The 25,608-nt window shown below is 44.3% G+C and overlaps 1 protein-coding gene across 3 annotated transcripts in view; it reads right to left on the bottom strand.

Annotated features, from left to right (window-relative positions):
* MCC (MCC regulator of WNT signaling pathway) overlaps positions 1-25,608 on the bottom strand; it is a 340,580-nt gene that overhangs the window by 7,757 nt on the left and 307,215 nt on the right. For all 3 annotated transcript variants that reach the window (XM_053295136.1, XM_053295138.1, XM_053295137.1), the window contains 3 exons: positions 20,092-20,326; positions 19,075-19,281; positions 15,449-15,543 (listed from right to left, as the gene is read on the bottom strand). In XM_053295136.1, coding sequence (XP_053151111.1) covers positions 15,449-15,543; positions 19,075-19,281; positions 20,092-20,326 — 537 coding nt within the window. The remainder of the gene's footprint in view (positions 1-15,448; positions 15,544-19,074; positions 19,282-20,091; positions 20,327-25,608) is intronic.

The following is a 25,608-nucleotide window of genomic DNA, read 5'->3' on the forward strand; positions in this document are numbered from 1 at the left end:
TTTGTTTTGTACATACTGCGGAACTTACTAAAGTGCTCAAGAACAATGTACATGGGTGCTGTGTTTCTTCCCCCCGCCCCCATTAGAACAGGGCTGGAGTCTCCATCAGAAATGGTAAGTACTCGGGATCAATTGGCACAATAAAGGATTATAGGATATGGCTCTAGGTCTGTTATATTTACTCTATTTATTGTAATTCTGAATGGCTGTGTTAATGTCACTTCTGTTTCTGTTTGGCCTATGGCTGCAATTGAAGAACTACTACTACTACTCTAGGTTTGAGAGCTAGGATAATAATTCTATTTTTCTTTAAGAACAGGGCAGTGACATCAAATGACTGCAGAGCAAGCAACAATACTGCAGAAAATCTGAGAGTACCATACACTGCTATTTTGAAGGCACTGACAAATAAAGTATCTGGCAGTCAAATCTGTCACTGACCCTTAACTGCAATTTGTAGCGCACGAGCCACTTTTGAGATTTTAATTAGGCTGCAGTCCTAGACAGGCCTGTAGGTGGCATTATCCTACAATGACAGAAGGAGACAAACATTCTGCTGTTTCAGTATGCTTGCAGCAACAAAAGATGGCTTAAAACAAAACGGAACCCTGTGCTAGAAATGTACTCATAATTTTGCCATCGTTATTAAAAAGCACACATGTATAAAGGCAGTTTTGTGTCATGTGTGTAAATATCCTAAAAAAATTCCAGCATCATAACTAATTCAAGCTTGGAGAAAATTCCTTAATATCCGATAAGGCCATCAAATAATGTTCCATTTATCTATCTCTCTGATCCTATACACTGCCTGGGGATGCACATCAGGTGGTATAGAAATATGATAAATCAGGGCTGCTCAACTTTGGACCTCCTGCAGATGTTGGCCTACAATTCCCATAATCCCTGGTTATTGGACAATGTGGTTGGGGATTATGGGACTTGTAGTCCAAAACCAGTTGGGGGGCCTAAGTTGAGCAGGCCTGTGATAAATGAAATATATCCCAAATATCCCCACAAGAAAGGAACAGAACAGTAGTTCAAGATATCCTGTTGTGTCTTATATTGATTGTGACAGACAGACAGCAATGAAATAGGTACCAGGCAAGCTTCCCTGGAGAGAGGGTCACAACCGACCTGCAGCTTATCTTCAGACTAGCTTCTGTTAACAGTCAGTGTTTCAACAGCTGTATTCATATACAACACTAAACCATGGTTTGGTGCTTCAGCTGAATGAATATAGCCAGCAGGCGACTGAAGTGTGCAGGTCAGCATCAGGTGCTCCAAGGGTTTTGTTCCCATAGGCACAAAGTGAGAGCTTGGAAGTATCTTCCATTATACAATGCTTATTTTCTCCAGTAAATCAGAACCTTGCAAATTGCTTGAACGCCAGCACTCTATACCCCTCTTCACACATTGAGTGCAGCGGTGCTCGCTAACCGCTACAGCACTGAAAGTGGGTCGGAAGTCCTGCCCTGGCACTGTTACTCATCCCTGGACTTTGCTTCATGGTTACAGCAGTGTTGTTGATGGCTGCTGCTTCCATGATTGGCACCGTGAGGCTGTTAATGATGGCAGCGGCAGCCATCATGGTTGCAGTGCGTGCCTTTTCACACCAACACCTCTGTATCCGTGAGTGCTGAGGTCCGACAGGTGAGTGACAGCACTGCGATGGGAATGCCTACCTGCCTACCTTGAGCACTGCTGCATTCAATAATGTGTGAAGAAGGCTGATCTCTCTTTGAAATCCCATGGAAAAAAATATCACCACGGTGCTTTCTCTATACAGCCACCTTTGCAACTGCCAATCATAGTTTGTGTGTGTGTGTGAAAACTTTTCTGTAATCTCACACTGTGCAGTGACGAACATGCATGGACTCTGCTAATGCAGTGCTAGACTATTTGCAATGATGTAGATTAACACCACACCTCACTCTCCTGGGAGCTACCTAATGGTGTGGCAGGGAAATGACTTGCCTAGCGAGCAAGAGGTCGCTGGTTCGAATCCCTACCGGTATGTTTCCCAGAATATGGGAAACACCTATACTGGGCAGCAGTGATATAGGAAAGTGCTGAAAGGCATCATCTCACACTATGCGGGAGGAGGCAATGGTAAACCCTTCCTGTATTCTTCCAAAGAAAACCACATGGCTCTGTGGTCACCAGGAGCTGACACCGACTCGAGGGCTCAACTTTACTTTTACACTCTCCTGGTTGGCATAATAAGTTAACAAAGAAGAATCCATCACAAGGGCTTCCTAAAACATATTCGGGCTAATACTGTTGCTTACACAACAAATATTTTGTAGTCTCAATATCTGTCTCAAGGTTCACATTTTGCTAATGGCAGCCTCATGTAAAGAAGAACTTTGCTTTTTAATCTAACTAAAAAACTAAAAGTCACATGGCAGCTAACAGAATAGTTAGCTTGGCTGAAGTCTCATCGACTCTGAACTCTGCTGGACAGAGTACATGCAGCAGATGGCCCCGACTCTGTTGAGGGCAAGCAGCTGATCAAGCAGTACTGCTGCAGTCAAAGAGTACTACTTGCACAACTGCCAGCCCTCAACCACGTCAAGACGGCCTTATGCATCTGCAGCAGGCCTGATGTGGTTCACATCAGTGATACGCTGCGCATGATTTTACCCATTGTTTCTAAAAAGGCTGAGAGAATGAAGAAGTCTTCTCCTGGCCCCTGATAGACAGCAGTGACACAGGTAAGAGGCAAGCCTCCCTGGAGAGAGAACTCCACAAGCAAGGTGTCACAACCAAGAACTCCCTGTTTCAGGCATGCAAAAGATAAAATAAAATACTAACAGCAAAACAAAACAAAACAGGCCTACAGATAGAAAACTTCTAATATATGTAGGGATCCTAAGCATCATTATTTGGAAGTAAAGTTCAGTAAATTAAATGGGACGTTCTCCGATTAGGTTTTTTGGAATGCCCACTATAATATCCATTTACTTCCCTTTAGTTTTAGGCCAAAGCTTTGGTACCTTTTATGAATACTGCATAGACTTTCTGTTCTGCTCATCCTCTGTTGCTGGAAACAGATTCACATGTTAATCTTCCAGCATGAAAATCAAAATCTCCCTCCTGGAAAAAATTGCACACTTTTCAACATGTGGACAGCACTGTGCGTGTCTGGGGTTGGGAACCTTTACATAAACTGGGTTCCCAGTCCATTAAGGTAGCCTCTTTCCTTCTCAAAAGGAAAGTCATGAAAATGTCCAGAAAAGTCTGCACTTTTTTTGGACATAGACAAACCTCCAATTTGGGGTAGGAAATTTGGCCGGTTGCCGCCACAAGTTTCCCCTTCTTTCCTGGAGTTGGAGTTACATTTTCTGTTGGGAAGCCCAAGGCTTTGCAGAACATGACAATACAGCACTAGCTAATGTTGAGAGGCCTGATAATCCCTGACCAGTTGAATAGCACCAGCTTTATTGTCCCGCAAGATAAATGGATACTTTCCCCCTTAATATCTGTAGAAATACGCTTTCATTAAAATAACAGGCAGAAGACTTGTCAAACATCATGATATATCAGAAGCATGTTTCCTGAAACGGTAAAGAACTATCTTATCATTCATTGGTTTAAGGGATTTTTCACAAAAGAAAATTTTCTTACATGGGGTGGGGGGCATGTACATCAGGGGATGGGCAGATGTCAGGCTTGCCATTTCCTACTAGACCCCAAGGCCCAGCAACGGCAGCTAGACACAATAAAAGTGGCTCAGGAGCTGGACTGCCTCTAAGCACATGCTCAACTCAGAAATTTGTTTTCAGTACCAAAACTGGGTTACATAAGAACAGCCCTGCTGGATCAGGCCCAAGGCCCATCTAGTCCACCAGTCTGTTTCACACAGTGGCCCACCGGATGCTTCTGGGAAGCCTACAAGCAAGAGGTGAGGGCATGCCCTCTCTCCTGCTGCTGCTCTCCTACCACTGGTATTCAGAGGCATCCTGCCCTTGTTCACAGTCCTTCCTGCAGAAAAATCCACGCCTGATTTTTCTTGGTTGAAATCCATTCCATTGAGCTTTCTTTGTTTCAACAGATTAATTTAGGGAAAGAAGGCCTTTGGTGGCTGCCACTAAAACAACAGGGAGTCAGAAACTTCTATTTACTGCAAAACATCCAGAGATGTACTAGTAGATCCTGTTCTACCTTCTGCCTGACCACCAGGTACACCATGCAGACAGGGCCGAGAGCTGGTTTGGGCCCCAGTGGGGGGGAAAAATTGGGACCCCCCAGCAAGGGTGGAGCGTCTATAAATCTGTACATGAGATTTGTATTGATGTGCAGCTAAATAAACAAATACATACATACATACATACCCTGCCTAGAATAGGAAAAGAAAACATGGAGGATAGTTCTAGGACACCACAATGCACTGAGCAGATGAATGGGGAAAGTAACACAAGTTGGAAGAATGGTTGTAGAAGGCAAGTCAGTAATGCTTCCATTTCAGCCATAAAACCGCATATGTATTTATTCTGGATCATTTAAACTAGGACTCCTTGATGCTGTACTCAAAGGTTCTAACATAGACTATAATCCTCACTCCACCTTTTTTGCCATTCTTTTACCATTCTGTTCTACATATTACAAGAATGTTGTTCAGTAGTACGTGACATCTCAGTATGCACGCTAAAAATGAATTTTAGAGAATGAATCTGTAACAAAGACAAGGATTATGTCACATACATCAATAGAATATAAAAGTGAAAGAATGATGTCATTAGCTTAATTTAAACCATTTGCAAGCTCTGGTCATGGAAAGTACAGGCTGAATTCAGGCTGTGATGTTAACTTTCTTCTGTTGACAAATGGAAGCTATTCTGTCTTTGCCCAGGGTAGGGCAGGTACCAGAAGGGGAAACTGGAAATTTTTGTATGGGTGCCACTTATTCCCTGAGAATGGGGGGGGGGGGAGAGAGAGAGAGAGAGAGAAGAAATTTTTTTGAGGGGGGGTGGAACCGAAGAAGAAATAATGCAGTGATGGGGGAGGCTTCTGCTGGAAAAAGAAGTGAATACAGGGGGGCTCACCTCAGCTATGTTTGCAGTGGGGTGAAAAGCCCCAAGGTGTGAGGGGAGGGAGGAGGCAAGCCGCAAGCCTGCCTGCTCACGTTCTGCAGAGAGACACACGGGGAGGAGATGGCTCATGGCTGTTGAGCAGGCTGCAGGGTAGGGGAGGAGGAGTAACGAGTAAGTAGGGGAGTGGGCATGTGGCTGTGTGTCCTGGGTTTCTCCCTGGGAGTGTACAGGTGGCCTGTTCACACATGCATGCACTCACACAACTCTTTATCTCTCACCCCCTTCACAGCTGAACAAAAAGGAAAGGCTCTAGTGCGCCTCTATGTCTCCACTCCTTCTTCCCACCTTCTCTGCAGCTCTGCTGCTCCTTCACGCCTTGCCTTACGGCGCAGGCTCAGGCAGGTGGAGGACGTCTCTACAGGCTATCAGGGATGAGTACACGCTCGACTCTGCTTTTCCCTGAATTACTGTTAAGAATTACTGCACATTCTTGCTTGGCCCGAAATGTGTCTTGGGTAAAAAAATGCTCCATTTGCAGCAGCTTTTTTGTTTGTTTGTTTTAAACCAAGCTTTCTGGTATTCCCCACAGCTTCTCCCGAGATATGTGGAGGGGCCATAGTAGTAATTCGGCTTTTTTCAAAGCTCAATGAAGGAGAGTTTGACAGCTGTGTTGGGTATGGTCAGGTCTGCTGTGAGCACTGCGGTGGGGGCACAGAGTTCCGTTTGGGTGCCAGCTATCATTACTTCCCATCTCCCAAGCACTGAGCAAAATGCTGTTTGAGTCCTACTGAAAGCCAAATGAGGGGGCTGGAAAGGGGGGGGGACCGCCCCCTCCCTCCCTCAGAGGATCCACTGCTGCCACTGCTGGGCCACCACGGAGCAAGGGGGGGGAAAGATAATGTAACAATAAAAATCTGGGCTGAGAGGGGGGCTGGCTCCCATTTCCTCTTCAGTGCAGTGAACATGTAGAGTCAGGGAGGGGGGAGAAGAGCAGACAAAGCGAATGCATTAAGTCGCTGCTGTCACACACCTACCAATCCCGAGAGGGGAGGAAGGAGAAGGGGGAGCCTCCTCAGCTGTGTTGGGATTCTTCTTTTCCCCACTTGCCCCATCGCCGCCTCCCTCTGTGTACACGATCAGGGCAGAGCAAGGAGGGGATTGCTTGGCCACAGTGAGACGGTACTAAGGAAGAAGGGGGTGGGGAGAGAGATGGAGGCTGCCTGTTGCTCTCACTCCCTCTGTCAAACAAAAAAAGGGTCTCTAGACTGTGACTGGTTGGATAAAACCCTCCGGAGTAAGTGGTGGGAACCTGCACAGAAAAAGATCTGCAGGGGTTGCATAGAGGAGCCGAGCCTGTATGAACTGTCTATTTAATTCCCCGAATTAAACATCTGTGAATCTGCTGTGAAGCAGATTCGCTCTTCAGATACCCCGCGGCATGGAAGCATGTGTGATAACTCCCAGCTGCTCTAGCCCTAAGCCCAGCCAGGAGGCCTCGCTCCCTGCCACTCTTTCTTCCTCCTTCTCCCTGGACAGCTGCTCTCTGCGTTTCTCGAATGAAAACTGAGAGGCAGCAGTGAGGGTCCCTGAAGGGGTGTTATTGTTGCCTATGCACACACTCCAGCCAGGGCCCTGATCGTACCGCCAGGCCCCAGGAATTTGCACCGCCCCCCGCCTTTGCATGCAGAGCAAGAATTCATTTCATCAACAGTCCATCGACTGGTCCGCCAAAATGCAATGCTGAAGATATGGCTCTTTCCTTTCTCCTTGCTCTGCACAGCCAGCCATTGTTCCACACTCTGATGGTGCTACAAAACAATTTGCAAAACTGTTGTTTCAGGTCTTCCTAGCATATCCAGCAGAAATGTCTCAAACAAAAGGCTGACAACTTAGGAACATCGGAAGCTGCCATATACTGAGTCAGACCATTGGTCTATCTAGCTCAGTATTGTCTTCACAGACTGGCAGCGGCTTCTCCAAGGTTGCAGGCAGGAATCTCTCGCAGCCCTATCTTGGAGAAGCCAGGGAGGGGACTTGGAACCTTCTGCTCTTCCCAGAGCAGCTTCATCCCCTGAGGGGAATATCTTGCAGGGCTCACACATCAAGTCTCCCATTCAGATGCAACCAGGGCAGACCCTGCTTAGCTATGGGGACAAGTCATGCTTGCTAGCACCAGACCAGCTCTCCTCTTGTCATAGCATATCGTGGTCTGATAGCCAATGATGTGTGTAGCTGTTTTTCCAAACAAGAAACAAGGGCAATTTTTTGCTGTTTTTAAAATGAGGAGTGCTGTCCTAGTTTGGAGAGCCTGTGCAATCTTCCAACTAAGCAAAGGTTCCTGTCTGCAGCTTCTCTCTTGGTAGCCTTTTACTGGGCATTTCCACAGACAGGTGTGATATTGCCCAAACCTCTCAATAAGTGAGAAATCTCCTTTGGCTGGGGAGAGGTTGCGGAAAGATGGGATGAATGAAAACGCAAGGATCCCTGAATTCTACAGATGGCTGTGCCATTATTAGAAGGGCTCTCTATAGCTTGTGTTACAATCTATCTCAGGACTGGGCACTGAACTGTAGCAAAGCCCCAGGGCCCCCACTGTTTAATGTACATGGTAATTAGGTCATGGAAAGAACTAAGGGTGGAATCAGTACTGGCAGGAAGCTGTGAACACAAGGCTTGGGGAGGAGCAATGGATTTGCTTTCATGCACAGTTTGGGCTGGCACCTGGAGCAAACTATTGTACCACAGTGGAATGGAAGAGTTTGCTATTCCTTTTCAACTGGCATTGTATGTTGGGTGGAATGTTTGCAGTCCAGAATAGTTTTTCATTTTGGTTTCACCTGCTTTTCAGATTCAAGCATTCCTGTGGCATTTGAGAGAGGCCCGAGTCCAAAGGTTAACATCTCCAAGCAAGTTACAAGACCATTACTATGTTTTTAAAAACGGCAGTTTGCTCTACAGATTCTCATATCTAAGCTTTCTAATGGTCATTAACATTAATCATCTGTTGGGATAAAAGGCAAACAAATCCAAACACCCAGTAAGTAATGGGGAGAGATGTGTGGAGGGGGAGGGGAGTCATCTTTGTTCAATTCAAAACAGAGAATGGCTTTCATTGGAGGGCGAAAATACATGATAAAGCAAATATGTGGGTAGGATCACAGGCAACTCTTTAAAGTGTTAATAGCAATATAGGGGTGGGTAGGGGAGATTTAGATTGGGACCATGTTGTTGGGGAAGGCGTTTTAAAGCCTTTCCCCATCCCTGATTAAAATCACCACCACCACCACCACCACCACCACCACCAAATACCAGTTTCCTTTGTGGGGCAAAACCTATAGTTTTTATAGTGGGATGTTCTGTCCTGGGGGTGGGGGCTTTACAGAAGGGACAAAGTGCACGTATGGGTAGGTGAGCTGTGTCCCACATATTAGATTTCTGAAAAAGAAACAGGGAGGCTGTGGGGGGCACACTTGTGCTCCGCCTGGAGTTGCCATGATGCCAGTCCAAATTTCACCCCCATCCCACAGCTGATATGTAAAAAAACAACAACCCCAGAGGAGACCCTGTTTCTGGTTTTCTTATGTCATATCTAATTTGATCCCCCAAATAGAAGACATTTCAAAGCTAAATCAAATGTTACCAGCCTCACAAAATGTACTGGAGTAAATACATGAAACCCATGTCCACAAACAAACCTACTCTAGTGTGAAGAGAAAAGGTCCCACTTGACCCATCTGCAATTGAAATTAATCTCTGACGAAAATAAATTCAAATATTGGGGCAGGGTAGCTCATCATATGGACAGGGATTTGAACCTAGGCTTTCAATTTCAGGTACATTGCAACACACAACAACAAAAACTCATTGGGGTCACAATAAATAAACCACATTATCACGTTTTCTTATTGGCAAAATGGAGACAATACTCCACTTACTTACTAATTGCTTACTTACTTATTAGTGCTACACAAATCCCTAGGCACACAAAAAGTAGTATGTAACAATAAGTAATAGAGATCAAAAGCAACCATACTAATGATCTAACAGGTCAGGAATTCACATATTAAGCCACAGGACTGGTAAAGCATTGCAGTTGATCTCTGTGCTTCCTACTCTGCTGAACTTCTAGCAAAGGAGTCAAGTTTCCATACCTCCGTGGTCTCCTTGCTGAGCTTGTCACAAAAAGTATGAACATTTCTACAATTCAAGAAACTCTGCAGGGAGTTAATCCACACAGGAAGTTAGTCTGAAATAATTCTGCTTTATGAAGTTACACTTGCATCATGTCAGCCTCTAAACAACCCTTAAACAGAATGGTGTTTGGTCAATATCAATCTGTCCAAATCTGAACTGGGGAACTGAAGCTGAATACCTTTGTATTCAGGAATCATCTACAGTATTAAATGCATTTTACAAAATCAATATGCGCTCTCTCTCGTTCTCTCTCTCTCACACACACACACTTTTGTAGCTAGGCAAGGGAGGGGAGGAAGCACTCAAGAATCTCTTTAGTCCTGTCTGCTTCAAGGAAGTAACAGAGATTTTAAATCCCTCCTTGTTCTCATCTATTTTTTATAGAATTCTAGAAATCTGAGACACACACACAAAATCTATTAGGTCATCTGATCCTCCACTCTGCCAGTGTATGATTGTTCCCTACAGGACACCTCTCTCATTTCCTCTTCCCTGCAGAGTAACTGCTGTAAGTGCTCCTGACCTGTTGGTGAATTTATTAAGGATAAAGTCCAAGAGGCAAAATAAAACAGGGAAATCAAACAGCCAGCATAGCAAGTAGTCCTCTTCAGTGATAGACAATGAAACACACCAACAAAGCCTGTGCTGCTGAAATGTTCCTCAAGGAACAGTGCTGCATTTATTTGTGTATTTTAAGACTACTTCAAATAGTACCTTTTCCACACAAAGACAATCTTCATGTAGGAAAGGACAAGTTTCATTTTCTCTACCATGAGACTACTTGTGCCACAATATTCATCTTTTATTACATGTAGCTCAGTTTAGACAAAAGGTATGGTCAGTCAATTGTTGCACTTTATAGAAATCATCTCACCCCCACCTCTCATTTCCCGATTATTTCAAAGCCATATTAATGGAAATGATCTCATTCCAGAGAACATCTGGCTAAAGATATTCTTTAAAGTGTGCAAGTCAACCACAGCACAAAGCACTACATTATCAAAGATCTTTAGTCTAGTACTGGAAAGACATTAGGACTGATGTAACTTCATATACCAAATGAAATGAAAGATTGATCTTCTTGCAAATCCATCTTCTTGCAAATCCATCTTCTTACCTAATATTTTTCATGTTCACAGAAGAGTACCAAACAAGAAACATCAGTTAGGAATCCACAAAATAGGAGATTTCTAGTTAGTTCTGTACAAGATCAAGATATACATCTTACAATATCCCTACTCACATATTATGTTCAATGTACATACAATCCATGTACAGTGTATGCATGTACTATCTTTACATAGGTAGTCATTCAAACGTTTTGGCCAACACATGTACAATAGCATACTTCCTATCTGTACCATACATTTGAAGAGGCCTGTACCTAGATTTACGTTTCAGATGAATGCATTTACAGTCATCCACATTAAAACATTACATGACACCTACACATGCCATGTATGCACATACACCATAATGTCTGAATAGGGCTCATGTAAAAGTCAATTCTATATGTTCCCGTTGTGGTCTTAGGAACACAGATACTCGCATTGATATTTTATGCACTTATGACTGCATTAGCCTCCTCTCTTAATGTCATCTGCCCCAATAATGTATAAAGCAAAGTGGTGGAGGGCGGGGGCATGGAGGCAGAGGAGTGATGAGCAACACCCCTACCCCTTAAGCTTAGCCCTGTAGTTTGTTCCGCAGTTACTCTTTTTTTGCCAGTCAGCCTCTGATACCAGAAGTGAGCCCAGTTTGGAGAAAAGCTCTTGGGAAAGAATTCAGTAGTCCTCGCCTGCATGCCCCTTTTGCTCTTTAAACTAGACCCTCTCCAATCTCCTGCTCTCCATGACTGAGGCAGACCACCAGGGAGATACATGAATCTGCTGCTTTCATTTAATGGCTATTTTGGCCTTAAGCTGCTTCACACAAGATGCAACTTCTGTTGGTGTGAGTGCACGTTAACCGTTTAGGCAGTAAAATATGGGGTGGGGGGAACAAAACGGATCTGTGATGGAACAGACCTTAATCATATTCTCAGGGCTTTATTGGCATTAGGCTAAACCCGTACAAGTATTTTGATAAGCAAAGTTCTAAGAACAGTCCCCTTCAGCTATGTAAACTTTCTTATTTTCAAACTGTCAATCAATAATGTGAAGAAGGCATCCTGTAGCCGCTTCCGCATAAAGATATTCTGTTCCCCAATGGGCATGGAGCAGCAAACACACTGAACATATTTGCAGGGCCTTCCATCCTTTCCGCATGAGGATCTCGCACTGCCGCGCTCCTGTGTGGTGGCAGCTTTAATTAAAATATAAATTCAATTTAACTTCCCCCACCCACTTCCTTGCCACTGGGCGGCAGAACTTTGGCTGCCTACTGGCAGCAAAGTGCATAATCCATCCCTGCATGGCTCTCTGTTCCACCTTTATTAGTTAATGCCTGAAACACTGCTCGATAATCCAGATTCTAAAGAGGAATAAACCTAAATGCTATAGAAATAGGACACAATATATGCTTACCCATATGTTAATATCAAAGATAGACAACATCAAGCAGAAGCAAAAATTCTTGCAGGTGATATTTAATGAACTAGTCCATAGGGCATTAACCTTACAGACACTTGTGAATGCGTGCCCCCTACCCCCAACAGGATAGGCTTTAACTTTTTAAATTTATTATACTGCACTGTTTAAACTAAATATTTTGTAACTGCAACTCGGGGCCTACACAAAGTACTTAAGAGGAATACTGATTCTACAGTTGTAATTATCTTTGATTTATTAAAGCAATACCTAGTTGCTCTAAGCATGTTACAGACAAAGCCCAATTCTCAGTCTAGTTAAGCTAAAGTATTTGGACAAACCCCAACTTAGTCCCAGTGAATGCCACAGGATCAAGCTGGCTTAAATACAAAGACTATCAAGACAAACTGAAAGCTGACAGAAATGGTCACTGTGGAATCCAGTTACTGTTTTTGCTACTAAAATAAATGCTCGCATTGTGCCAGAAGTAACCAAACATTCAGATATGTAGGTGGTGTTCCAGTATGCAGGAAATGTCTCTTCAAGTGTCACCATTAACAAGCAGAAGTTTTTGATTTTCATTGCACCTGAAAGCTAACATTTACCTTCTCAGCACGAACCAACTCACCCCTGTGGAGTGCCTATGTGTTTCTCAGAGTGTTTTAGTAACCAGGGGTGATTGCTCTTAAGTGCAGGATATGGCATGGCAGCAACAAGGTCTGAAATTTTGCGGTGAATGCACAGCTTCCACATATCTCTATAAGTGTCCATACTTATATTGCATAAGCATATATTATTAAGAACAAGCTCAAAGTGCCACGCTTTGAATTTGACATGGGCATAATGGAGAAGTACAAATGGATGAAAGATGTTATCTCAGATCTGTTCCATGTTATTGAATGTTTAATAGCTGCTTTGTGTTTGCATCAAGGGGTTTTGTTCATTCCTCCTGGAAGGCATCTTTCATTGCATTTCAAATACAAGAACATCACAAGTTCCATCCTGTGCAGCACTTTGCCTCCAAAAGAGGTGAGCCAGGAACCCCTGGATCACAAGCTATGATGAAATTAGCCACATCCTGTTTGTCCCAACATCTGATAACCAGAGGACATATAGCATATCTGGGAAAAGGTGGCTTGACTTTAGTACTACCCTCCTTAGAGCCAGTTAAAACTAGTGGTTGTCATGGTATCCTGTGGCAAAAAGCCATAATTTAATTAGTGCAATATATAGCCTAGTGCCCAGTACTGAACTTAGCACTGTATCCCTACATAATTTATCTTTATTATAATTTCATTTCACATCAGTTATCTTTATCATATTTTTCTAATGACCATTGTCTCTCTTAACTAGAGTTCAACATCCTCAGCCTTTCTTCATAGGTAGATGCTCCACTCTCCTGAAAATTTTAGTCTCTTTTTGTTGTATTTTCTTTAGGACTACAATATTCTTTTTGAGATGGGTGACTAGAATTGCACAGAGGATTAAAAATGTGGCTGCAATAGATGTTATGGCATTATGAAAACTGCTGTCCTGCAACATTTGAAAATGTCCCTGAGGCTTGTGGAGCCTACAGGGACGTATTTCCAGATAATGCAGGGCACTTCCAGGGGAAACAAAAACCAATTATAACCGCCCCCTCCATTCCACCATGTGTGCTCTGGTACTCTGGAAGCCTTCTGCAGTACACATGTATCTTTGAGGTGTGTTGCTGCTGGCTTAGTCAGGATGGCAGCCAGTGCCTACCAGAGAAGCTTGTGGAATGCTCAAATAATTCTAAAAGGATGGTAGGCAACCTCTCTTTTCATGTGCCAAGCAGATAACTACTGCACTGTTGAGAAACTGTTCCAATTTTTTGTTTGAAGATGGGTGAGGTATGTAGTTTTAATAACAACAATCTCTCAACAACTAATGTGCAGGTACAGGTGGACCTTGTTACCCGTGGATTCCATATCCGCATATTCACATATCCATGATTAGGAAAAAGACACCCAACCTTGGCATAAGCTGTAAAAAGGGGGAAAACGTGCCAACCTCGTGTATCCACGGGTCGGAGGTGGCCAGAAATTACCACGGAGGTAATTTCCAGAAGCCATTTTCTTCAACAGAACCACAAAATCACTCCCGTATTTTTTTTAAAGGGGGGGGGCTGATTTTGAACTGATTTAGGGGCACAGCACGACTCAGGGGGAGCAGTAGAGCACAGTAAGAAGCTCCCCACCACCCTGTGAAATTGGGCCAGTTTTCAGTCAGCCCGGAACCTAGCCCCTGTGATGCCATAACTCGATATCCACTGTTTCTATATCTGCGGCTGCAGCCCTGAACAGAACCCCTGCGAATATTGAGGTTCTCCTGTAAAATATCTATTTTTTAAAAAGCTCGCAGTGCATTCCCAACACTGTGAGTTGCCTTCACAGCTGAACTGCCAAGTATACAGATGAACTGAAAGTTGGTCCATGCCTCTCTTCCTCCCTCATTATAGCCTCCTTTCCCTCTTCTGGCTGGGTACAAGCAACAAAAGCATCCAACTTGAGACAGGCGTTGGCTGGCAGTAGTGTTCACGATGAAAGAAGTGGCAAAACTGATGGCTTGTACCAAAGTTCAGTTAGCTAGTATGCTTGTCTGATCGTTCATTTTTTAAAGGTGTCTCAGCATGGCTGAAGAACTTTCCTTTAACCTTTTTATATTATGTCTGACTTCATCTATGCTTCATAATTCTAACCCTGGAGACACTTTCAGCAAGTGGGAAAGTTAGGATCACTGGTCTGTAATTTCCTGGATCTATTTGTAAAAACTAGCGCAATATGGGATATGGTCCATTCCAGGCTGATTTTATGGATATGTATTTCAGTTATTAGCGCAGCCATTTCACGTCTGAATTTTAAAACCTCCTGGGTGACTGCCATCATCAAGCCTTGATGACTTGTTACTCTTTAGCTTGTCTATGAGTTCTGAAACTTCATCTTTGGTCTGATATAGTTTATCAGACAGTATTACTGCCTCTGCTTCCCTGCTTGTAACGTATTTTCCCAACATTATTAATTACTGTATCTTTAGCAACTTGTTTTTCACCTGTATGGCTTTTTCAAACTTAAAGATTGTATTATCCACAGTCAATGAAACTGCTCTGTGTGCAAATATATGCTTTCCCTTTAGCCCCCCCCCCCCGCCACCACTAATGTATGAAATAATCAGGACTGCTATTTGGGCACAATCCTCTACGTTTTGTGTGATGTCTCCAGTGCCTCCCTCACAGAAATGTTATTGTTGGCATACTCCACCTTCCGTTATTTCTTGCACTACCTTTAATATAGAACTAGGAAGCCAATTCTTATGAGGATTTAATCTCACTGAAATGGAAACAGATGAGATCGGAATGCTATTCCCAGATTTGCCATGTGTCTCTTGAGTGGCCTTTCATTAACTCAGTCAGCTACTCTCTGCCTCAGGGTTTTCATGAGCAATATGGGAATTAGCAACAATAATTAAGCCCCCAGTTCATGGTTGTTTGAGGAAACCTGAGGGACCGATGTTGATCAGCATTAGTAAAAGAGTAAAAAAGAAAATAACTGCCTAGAAAACTCTAAAAGTTAAAAATGTGTGATCACTTAGCATTTGACTGATTAAAAGCCCAGAATGAAATCACAGCTTTATTAGCACATCTCTCTTCGTGAAGGGGGAGATCTTGCTTACCGTCTGAGTGCATTTGCCAGTTCTGTAGTGAGTTCATTTTCGCTGTAGGGTTTAAGTTCAGCTAGTGTTAATGATGTTGTGCCATCCGTACATTCCTGAAAAACAAAGACCAGTGAGAGTCCTCAAACATTCACAGATGTATTTTTGAAATTTGTGATACTTTCTTGCTGGCCATTCACCATTCACTTCCATGCACAAATACTAGTTCACACTAGGCACACACTCCACTTATACAGCACTCTACCTCACTCCACATTTATTGACCACCGCCTCTGGCTCGCTGTATGTCACAGACATCTCCTCATCCTCCTCTCTTTCCCTCCCTCTCACCTTTCTGTGCTGATCCCCACACTGCTCATAGCCCACTTCTCTCCATCTATTCTTCCTCCTGTGTTATTGCTGCTTCCACTGAGGCTTGAATTAGGATGGAGGAAGCACCTTAAAAAAAGGCTACCATCTTAGCTGAAGCAGCTGCTTTAGCAAGAAAGGAAGGAGTCTCCTGAAGGCACTTCCTTCCTCCCAGTTCAACCTTTGGCAACAGCAGGGTGGTGTGGTGGTTAGATGGGCATAGGAACCAGTGGTCCCTCTAATTTTTCTCATCTCTGTGCGGTCTGAGTTTTGTCCTGGGCAGCAGTATCAAGACAGTGTGCGCACACCTGCATTCAGAATGGGGCCTTCCTGATTCAACCTGAGCGGGATCTAAAATGAACTGAGCGGACATCCAAAACCTTGTGAGTGTGCACATGCGCACACGCCTTAGAGGGAAGAGTGATAGGAACCCAGAGGCAGGCAAAGGGGCCCAGCTACCTTCCTGTTCCTCAGGGAGTGCATACACACCAGGCTCAGACGTTGCACAACAGGAGTAGCATGAGGGCTCAGTTGTCTGTTTGGTAAACCTTGGGGATCTCAGCTCTTGGTAGAAACCTTTTACTTACGTGTCTCATCTGCCCCCCAATAAACTGCAGAATTATCCTCACATTAGAGGAATCTTCTGTTTATATTTTATAATATATAAACCATTTTTAGAAAGCCATGAGCCCTTGTGCATTCAAATGCACATCAGATCCAGTGGGAAGCAATGGATGTACTAAACCAGGGGCTGCAGGCGGTGATGGGCTGGATGTGGGCTAAATCCAGACAATATTGTCTGTCAAAGGAAAAGCCAATTGGTATAGGGTGATTCAATCAGCTCAGTATGGGCCCTGGATACCCGAAGGACCACCCCAATGGTTTCTACCTGCCCAACAAGATCGTCGGAGGGGCCTTTGCTCTGTGTGCTAACACTGAGAGAGACTAGGGCCTTCTCTGTTGTTGTCCCAGGCTCTGGAATGCTCTCCCAGTGAATGTCCGCTCCTAGACATCTGTGGCTGTTTTTAAAAACCAACTAAAGACATTTTCATTTGTTCAGGCTTTTACCCCTCAGAGGCTGCCAGGTTTCTCAACTTTCTTGCTTGTTTATCTTTTTAAATATAGTTTTTGGGGGGTCTTTTATGGTTTTTAATGTTTAACTGATTTTAAGGTTTTAAATATAACTTTTATGGAATTTTATTGTACTTTATCAGGAAATGACTTGACTAGCTAGCCAGAGGTTGCTGGTTTAAATCCCCACTGGTATGTTTCCCAGACTATGGGAAACACCTATATTGGGCAGCAGCGATATAGGGAAGTGCTGAAAGGCATCATCTCATACTGCATGAGAAGAAGCAATGGTGAACCCCTCCAGTATTCTACCAAAGACAACCACATGGCTCTGTGGTCACCAGGAGTCGACACCGACTCGATGGAACACTTTACTTTACTAAACCGCCTTGAGATGCATTATGAAAGGTGGTATATATATTTTTTTCATTTTTTCAGGTGTTTCCTTTCCTTGGCTATACGTGGTACTTTTACTGATGTCTTGCATCTGTTGGCCAAATTCTGTACAGCTGCGATTAAGACCGCCCACGGTGTGTCGTAGATGATTAATTCAGGCTCTTAATTCATTTTGTTTTGTTTTTTTATCTTATTCCATTTTATATTTTTTGTAATAGTTCTTAATTATATATCATGTATATGTATACGCATGCACTGGTATTGATGTTCACTCTTGGGTACTCTTGTATCTGGATTTGAACTGTGTGCTGCTCTATGATCGTAATAAACTGATAAACTAGGTGGTACTTCATGCCTCCCTCAAAGGCAAATGAATAAAATGTGATTACATGCCAATGTTTAGCATCCTGTTTCGATTACAACACCAGCAGCCTGCATTCCATGATTAGATTGGCTAGTCCTTTCTTATGTTGCCACCCTCCTCCTCCACAGCCGTCTGAGCAATATAGCAGCATTCTCCCTACAGATTTCATCTGCAACTCTGAAGGCTGCTGTAGTCATGAGTAGATCTTTATGTGGTGTTCAACTTTTGAAACAAACCATTACAAGAAAATTCAGATTTCACTGACAAGTCCCTATAGTGTAGGACCGGGCAAAACTGCTTTATTCCATAGGGACTTGTCAGTGAAACAAAGCAGCTTCCACAGGCTGGCTCCCTAGAGGAGACCCTTCTGGCAATACTTCTGCATGAATCCAACACAGGGGGAAGGCACCGTATCACGGGAATCCCCAAAGACTACAGGAAGACTTCCTATCATGTCCCAGGAATGTCCTCAGAGAGGGCAGACTGCATTGGGGCCTAGGCCGGGGCACTCCTTCCTCAAGCTTTAATTTTCTTCCTATATTTCCCTTATAGTGGGGAGGAAGTATTACAATTAAAATAGCATCCTTTCCCTTCTGTAATGTAATGAAACAAATCCAAAGGAAGTTCAGTTTATTTATGGGCAGATGAAATCTCCTGCAGTAAAGGAAGAACTAAGTTAACAGATTCTAGTAGGTGGCACGGTGGCACTAAAGAAACTGATGTGGGCTTTAGGGAGCAGCCTCAGACCAAGTCAGAACCTGGGTCCATCTAGCTCAGGATGATCTACTCTGACTGACAGCAGCTTTCAGGGTTTCAGGCAAGCTTCCCTCCTGGCCCTACTTGGAGATGCTGCCAGGGACTGAACCTGGGACCTTCTGCATGCTCTACCACCTGCATGCTCTACCACCTAGCTGTGGCTTCATCCACAGTGGCTGTCAAACTGAACATAAGAAAGTAAGCAAAGCTCTGCTGGATTAGATCATCTTGTTTCCAGTACTGGCCAGTCAGATGCCTTTAGGTAGCCCACAAACATTCATGCCCTGTTCTTTGTTCCCCAGCCACCTAATGGCTCAGTGGGGAAGCAATTTGCATAGAGAGCAGGAGGCTGTTGGTTCAAATCCCTGCTGATGTGTTTCCCAGAATATGGGAAACTCCTATATTGGGCAGCAGCAATATAAGAAGGTGCTGAAAGGCATCATCTCATACTGCGTGGGAGATGGCAATGGTAAACCCCTCCTGTATTCTACCAAAGACAACTGAAGGGCTTTGTGGTCACTGGGAGTTGACACCGACTTGATGGTATAACCTTTCATTTCCCTTTTCTTTGTTCCCCAGTTCTATCTCTTCAGCATTTGGTATTCAGATATATATATATATATATATATATATAGCCATTGAACATGGAGATTTGACTTCCTTCATCCGAAGACTTTGAACAGCGCCTTACCTTACTTGACTTGTCTTTGCTGCTGCTGCTGGCTGAGCTGAGGGACCTCATTCTCTGTTCCTTCTGCTCTTCCACTTCTGATTTCAGGTGTTCAATGTGGACCAGATAGGCCTGTTCTTGAGCTTCTCGACTGCTTAGCTTCAGCTCTAGGGCTTTCTTCTCTTTTTCCAGCAAGTACAGCTGTGCTTTCAGCTCTGCCATTTCCTCCTGATGGGAGGCACAGAAGATCATGCTAGAGTGTTACTTCATATATCTTTACAGAACTGTGATACAGTATCTCCATGGCCGGTATTACTGGTTGACACCCTGACTAAAAAAGCTTGTAAATAATGAGCAAAGTTGTGCTAGTGCAAGAAAATCACACAACAGTGCTAACACATCAAGGATTTGCACAATTATGCAAAAGTTCCATTTAATACAAATGAGACATGGACATAGAAAGCTGCCTTCTACTGAGTAAGAGCACTGGTCCACCTAGCTCAGTATTGTCTACACAGACTGGCAGCGGCTTCTCCAAGGTTATCTCCAGCCCTATCTGGAGATGCAAGGGAGGGACCTTGGAACCTTCTGCATGCAAGCGTGCAGATGCTCTTTCCAGAGCAGTCCTATCCCCTAAGTGCCACAGTTGCACCCTGTTGTGCAAGGCAAGCATGCTTGCAGTAGTACAACACTAGTTTGGAACGAAAACTCCAGGCTTGGCACAAATAGCTAGTGCATCCACCTTGTACTAGTGCGACGCCCTTCAGCAAACACTTAGGTAGTCACGATGTTAGCCACCGGCTCCTAAGTAGCTGTGAGCCAGATAATAAGTACACTGGATTTGCTCCTAGTTTTGTTATTTTTCAGGAGCAATCCTCCTGCTCCTAAAACACAATCCATGTCTTCTGGGATAGGTTTCATTTGGTGAGGGTGAGTAGTTTAATATGAAATGCTTCTTGGATAACAGAGACCTTGCAGACACACTTTAATGCTAGAAGGCAAAATGGATGCCAGCTTATAAGCCACTAATGAAAATACCTTCATGGCCATGAGTTCCTGCATGAGCACTGCGTTTTCAAGATCCAGCCTCTGGCTATCTCCGCGAGGCTTGACATCGTAACTGAGGGGGTCAATGTGGATGCTCTCCAGCTCCAGCATAGTCAGCTTAACGGCTGCCCTGTCATTCTTCAGCTGCTGAATATAGTCCTTCAACCTTTGTTCATCCTCTTTGGTGAACTCTGTATCGCAACTACTTGCTGTTGAACTAGTAGTACTTAAAAGGAGGAGAAAACATGTAATGGATTATACAGCTAAATAAAACAATTATCTTGTTTTCTGTGAAAAACATAAAAGGAAATAAAAAGAAAATTAAAAATCCTCTACTAAATACAAATGCAGATTATTGGCGGCGGGGGGAACCCCTTTGCTATTAGCAGAAATGTTAATTCTGCTAATGTTAGTTAGCAGAGTTGGTTAGCTAGCTAGCTAAATGTTAATTAACCTGAACTGTAGGCAAGCAGACAATCCAGCTGCTCACTACTTTACCTGGAACTTGTCTATGCAAACTCAAGAAAGTGGAGGTAGAATGGACTATATTACTTTGGGTGGGGACATGCCCGCTTAAAAAAACAATAAATCAACCATCCTCAGTTGCAGGTAGAACACTCTGGGAATGGAGCCGTAGCTCAGTGACAGACCATCTGCTTTGCATATCGAAGACCCCAGGTCCAATCCCTGGCTTCTCCAGTCAGGGCTGGAAAGACTCCTGCCTGAAACCTTGGAGAGCCACTGCCAGTTAACATACTGAGCTAGAGGGACCAATGGACTGATTTGGAATAAGGCAGCTTCCTAGGTTAGCGAGAAGCTGTCTTGGTCAGAATCTCTCTCAGATGTAGCAGTTCTCTGCATGCAAGACTTTTTCTGAAATGTGGAGAAGTGATCAAACGTGGAACCCGCATGTTCAGCCTGAAGTGGTACAGTCAGCCCTACCTCCTTATTCTGCTGCATGTAGAGATTTGCCCTCAGCCTCTTGCAGCCAGGGCTTAATCTGAACCATGTGGTGACAAAGGGCAGCCCCTAAGCTAATTTTGCAGTGCCAGGGCAGAACAATGAAACACCAGAAGTGATACTGAAGAGAAGGGTACCTCTGCATACGCAGTGAGCTCTTCTCCATCACTACTGAGCCAGCCCTCAAACACATCTTGGGTTAAAGAGCAGGCCTTGCAGGTTGGAGGCCCAACCACAGACTGCAGCCCCAGTCCCCATCCCCTATTTAGTAATCAAACCTTGTTTTATGTGGCTGACATTCTAATACTGCACGTACACCCCAAACACCAGCACACATGCAAGACTAGCCCCCACGCTGCCAAAGTTCAGGTGCTCTTGTACAAGAACGCAAATACTTCAGAGCTCTCTCTAGGCACGCCCTCAGGGGTGCGTTCTCTGTAACAGAAAGCTCCAAGGTGTTTGCTACCACTACGGGAACACTGCTATGCACACTTGCGCAACAGCGCAAAGCGCTTTGGAAGCAGAGGGACTAGCATAGGGGCCCTTGCAGCAAGTGTGCTGATGTTTGGTGCACACACACAGTGTTAGCCAGTACATCTGCAACAACCTTGGCAGCTTCTAGTCAGAGTTTTACAAGTGAATGGAAAAAATCTACAGCCTGTTTTAATGCAACATTCCTTTTCAAAGGGCACAATTTCAAATTAGGGGAGGGGAACAAAAGAAAGGAATGAGACCATTTGCTCTTGCTTCATGCATGAAGGAGTTTTAACAAAATGTATTTTATAGATATTATATAGTTTCTAGATACGTCTAGGAGCAGAATTTATGTCTATCTGCATTCCAGTCTTCCAAAGAGGACAGATTTTGCAGAGGTTAATTGCAATGCTACTACCCATTCCTTAACATTCCGCTCTTGAACATAATTACAATAACACTAAAAAGGGAGAGAAACAAGTCTGCATTTTCTACAACCTCGCGCAGAGACAAAGCTGCCTGCTGTCTCCTGAGGACCTGTAATCAGCTGCTGGGTGAGGGTTAAGTCATCCATTAGCTGTGCCTGTCTGGAATGCTGGATGATCTCAGTTATCAGCAGGGGAATAAATCACTTTTGGCACTGGGTTGCAATATTTTTCAATCTTTTTTTTTTTTTTTTTGGACAAAGGACGTGAGGGAGGGGAAAAGAAAAAGGAAAAAGCACTCTGTGCCTGGTTGCCACAGACATGCTACTAAACATGGCACACTCCTAGACAGAGGAAGAAGGCAGGCTCCATGAAAAGTCCTGGGTTCTGCCTTTCCTGCCCAACAGCTAAGCTCAAAACCAGCTTGCTTGTTGAAAAAGTGCACCAGATAACTGCCTATTGATCTTGCAGAGTCTTCCAAGCATGCAGCAGCCCAAGAGAAACATACAGAATTGGCTTGGATACAAAGGCTTCCCTGAGCTACTCCATGCCACAAAGTATCACATTACATGGTTTTAAATGGCAGCTTTATGCTAATTTCAAATGGTCCCTTCTCTCTCTCGTAGGGATAATAGGTGCCATGTGAAGCAGCAGCAGCAGATGAAGACAAATCCTTTTCCTGCTGTTATGGTTTTCTGCAGTGAAATCACAGCACACAGCTAGACTATCTTCCCTTTAAAAACTGCACAGGCATGAATAAAGCCTCTGCTATTCCTTTCCCTTTAGTGGGATCTCAAAGCTCCCAATGAACATGAATTAACTGTGCTTCACTATGAGAGAGAGAAGGGAGATGAAGAAAAAATCAGAACACAAACAGACCAGATTAATATTCAGCCTTCCAGAAATGAAGACAACGATGACGGATATTTATATACCGGGTTTCAACAGAAGTTCCCAAAGTGGTTTACATAGATATAAATACATAAATAAAATGGTTCCCTGTTCCCAAAGGGCTCACAATCTAAAAAAGAAACATAAGATAGACACCAGCAACAGCCCCTGGAGGGATGCTGTGCTGGGGATAGACAGGGCCACCCCTTGCTCTCCCCTTGCTCAATAAAGAGAATCACCACTTTTAAAAAGAGCCTCTTTGCTCAGTTGGCAGGGGAAATGATCCTACAGGCTCACTGAAGAAGTGGCTCCTCTAGATTTCACAGGCATATCATCTTAGATTTTAGAACTAACATCAAAGCTAAAATCTGACTTTTTTAAAAAAGGAAATGAGCATTCAAACTCCCATTACTGGGTCATGCCAGGCCTCTCAGAGGCCAATTACGCAGGCACAGCGGCGTCCAAAATGGCCACCGCGCCAAAGTTCGAAGGCCCGAATGTGCCAAAAAACCAGCTGAATGGGCCACTGGCAGTGATAACAGAGGCTGGTGGGGGAGGAGGAACCTCTGCACCCACCCGCCACCCCAAGGGACTCCCCCAAAGGGAATACGGTAAAAGAAAAATTTTAATTTTAAAAAACAAACAAACTGCGAACCCCCTGGACTGAACCAGGGGGGTTCGAGGTGGTGCCGGACCAAAACCGGCCTGGTCAGGTTTGAGTCCTGTCCGGACTCGAACCGGGCCAGCCAGTTCCATGCACATGCCTACTGCCAACACAGCAGTGTCAATTGATCTCCCTCCCAAATGGGGACACGTGGCCATGTTTAGGAGAGAGATCAGCTCATGCTGCATTGGCAGCACGGCCGGAACGACTCTCCGTGGAGAGTCGCTCTGGCCCACGCTGTCCAACACAGCGCGGGCCGATCTCCCTTCCAAACGGGGCTGCATGGCTCTGTTTGGGAGGGAGACCACGTCCCTTGTGTCTGATGTCAGACGCGGGGGCATGGCTAGCTGGGCCCCTGCATCTGATGTCAGACGTGGGGGTGGGGCCACGGCGGCAGCTGCCGCCGGGCCGCCGACAACCTCCCTATGCTGCTGGCTTGTGGTGTCAATTCTGTTGTCCCTGCTCATGTGTCTGTGGGATGAGCAGGCTGCAGAGCAGTTACCGATACATATAAAGCAAAAACATCTCCTTCTAACTATCCCCTACATATTTTTGGATTAACTGCTGCTGTGATGGGAATCTTCCAACACTGTCAAGCGATTTACTTCAAGCAAAGTACCCACCCTTCCTTAAATTTATTTTTATTGTATTTAACACATTTACACACAGCCCTTCACCAATGATATCAGACACAGGGCCATCCAGGAGCCAGGTTCTCCCTAGGACCTGTCTGTGGCTTCACTCCTGCTAAAAGTAGCCTGTGCAGCAGAGGCTTGGGCTACCCTGTATTGTCTTCAAGGTCTGAGAGGATCTGTCTTCAAAGTCTGAGAGGGTCTCTCCCTGAAGCAAATGGTTTGCTGGGTAGCTGAGAGCTTCATGACTGGCCCAGAGTCACCCAGGGAATTTCATGGTTGAACAGAGATTCAAACTTGGGTCTTCCTGGTCCTAGTCCAACACTCTAACCACTACGCAACTAACACTTAACACTTGAATTTGGGGCAGGATGGAGCCACCAATTCACAGGTAGAAGATTGCCTTGGCCTGCTGCTAATTATACTGGTGCCGATCCGTTTTGGCTGACTGCCTTTGAGTGCCAAAGTGCAAGAGACATCTTGCAAGAGACATTACAAGTTATGGTTAGCTTTACGGCAGAGTTATCTTAGGGCTTCCACACAAATCTGATTGGTGCTCTAAATCAGAGCACCTCTCACCAAAAACTATGTTGGGCAGGGGAGCTCACATCATAGCGACCGATATCCAGATTGATGTTGCACTAGCGCAAAGATGTTGAGCTAGTTAATTCTGCTAAGTTGGGAGCCTGCCTTCAAGACTAATGTGGCACCAGTGCAACATGACGGCACAACCTGTGATGTGCTTCCTACTGTGAAACTTCTTCCTCAGTTCATATACATTGCAAAAAATGATGCAACACTATTGTTGTTGCACAAGACAGGAGACTGCACAACTCTGAACATCCACTCAGCTATGCAACCTTCTTGCTTGTTTTTTATCTTTGTTTGTTGCAGTACACAGTGTTAGTCTGGGTGTCAGTCATTAGGTTTTAATGCAGTTACTGTATTGTTGGCAGCTGCCTCAATCTACTCATAGGCATCATGACTCTACACCAGGGATTCTCAAACTTGGGTCCTCAGGTGTTATTGGACTTCAACTCCCATAATCCCCAGCCTCAGTGGCCTTTGGTTGGGGATTACGGGAGTTGAAGTCCAATAACACCTGAGGACCCAAGTTTGAGAATCACTGCTCTACACATAGCTCCATGCTCTCATTTTATTCTCACAAACTCGTGAGGAAAGTTAGGCCAAGAAATCACTCAGTCTGTTCTGAGACTCAGTGGAGATCTTAATCTGATTCTTCCTACTCCAGTTCCAATACTCTATTCATTACACCACACTGGCTGACATATTACTCCAAGTAGTCCCATTGAAATTAAAAGGGACTTAATTTCAGTGGGGTGACTTTGAGTAATCTTCCTCAATCCAGTTATGTCAGCCACTGGCTCCAAAAAGATGTGGGATTACATCTTTTAAATAGTAGATTTACCATAAGACTGGAGTCTAGGCTGCCAACACTCCA

This window comes from Hemicordylus capensis, chromosome 2 (assembly GCF_027244095.1).
Source record: "Hemicordylus capensis ecotype Gifberg chromosome 2, rHemCap1.1.pri, whole genome shotgun sequence".
Lineage (NCBI taxonomy): Eukaryota > Metazoa > Chordata > Lepidosauria > Squamata > Cordylidae > Hemicordylus > Hemicordylus capensis.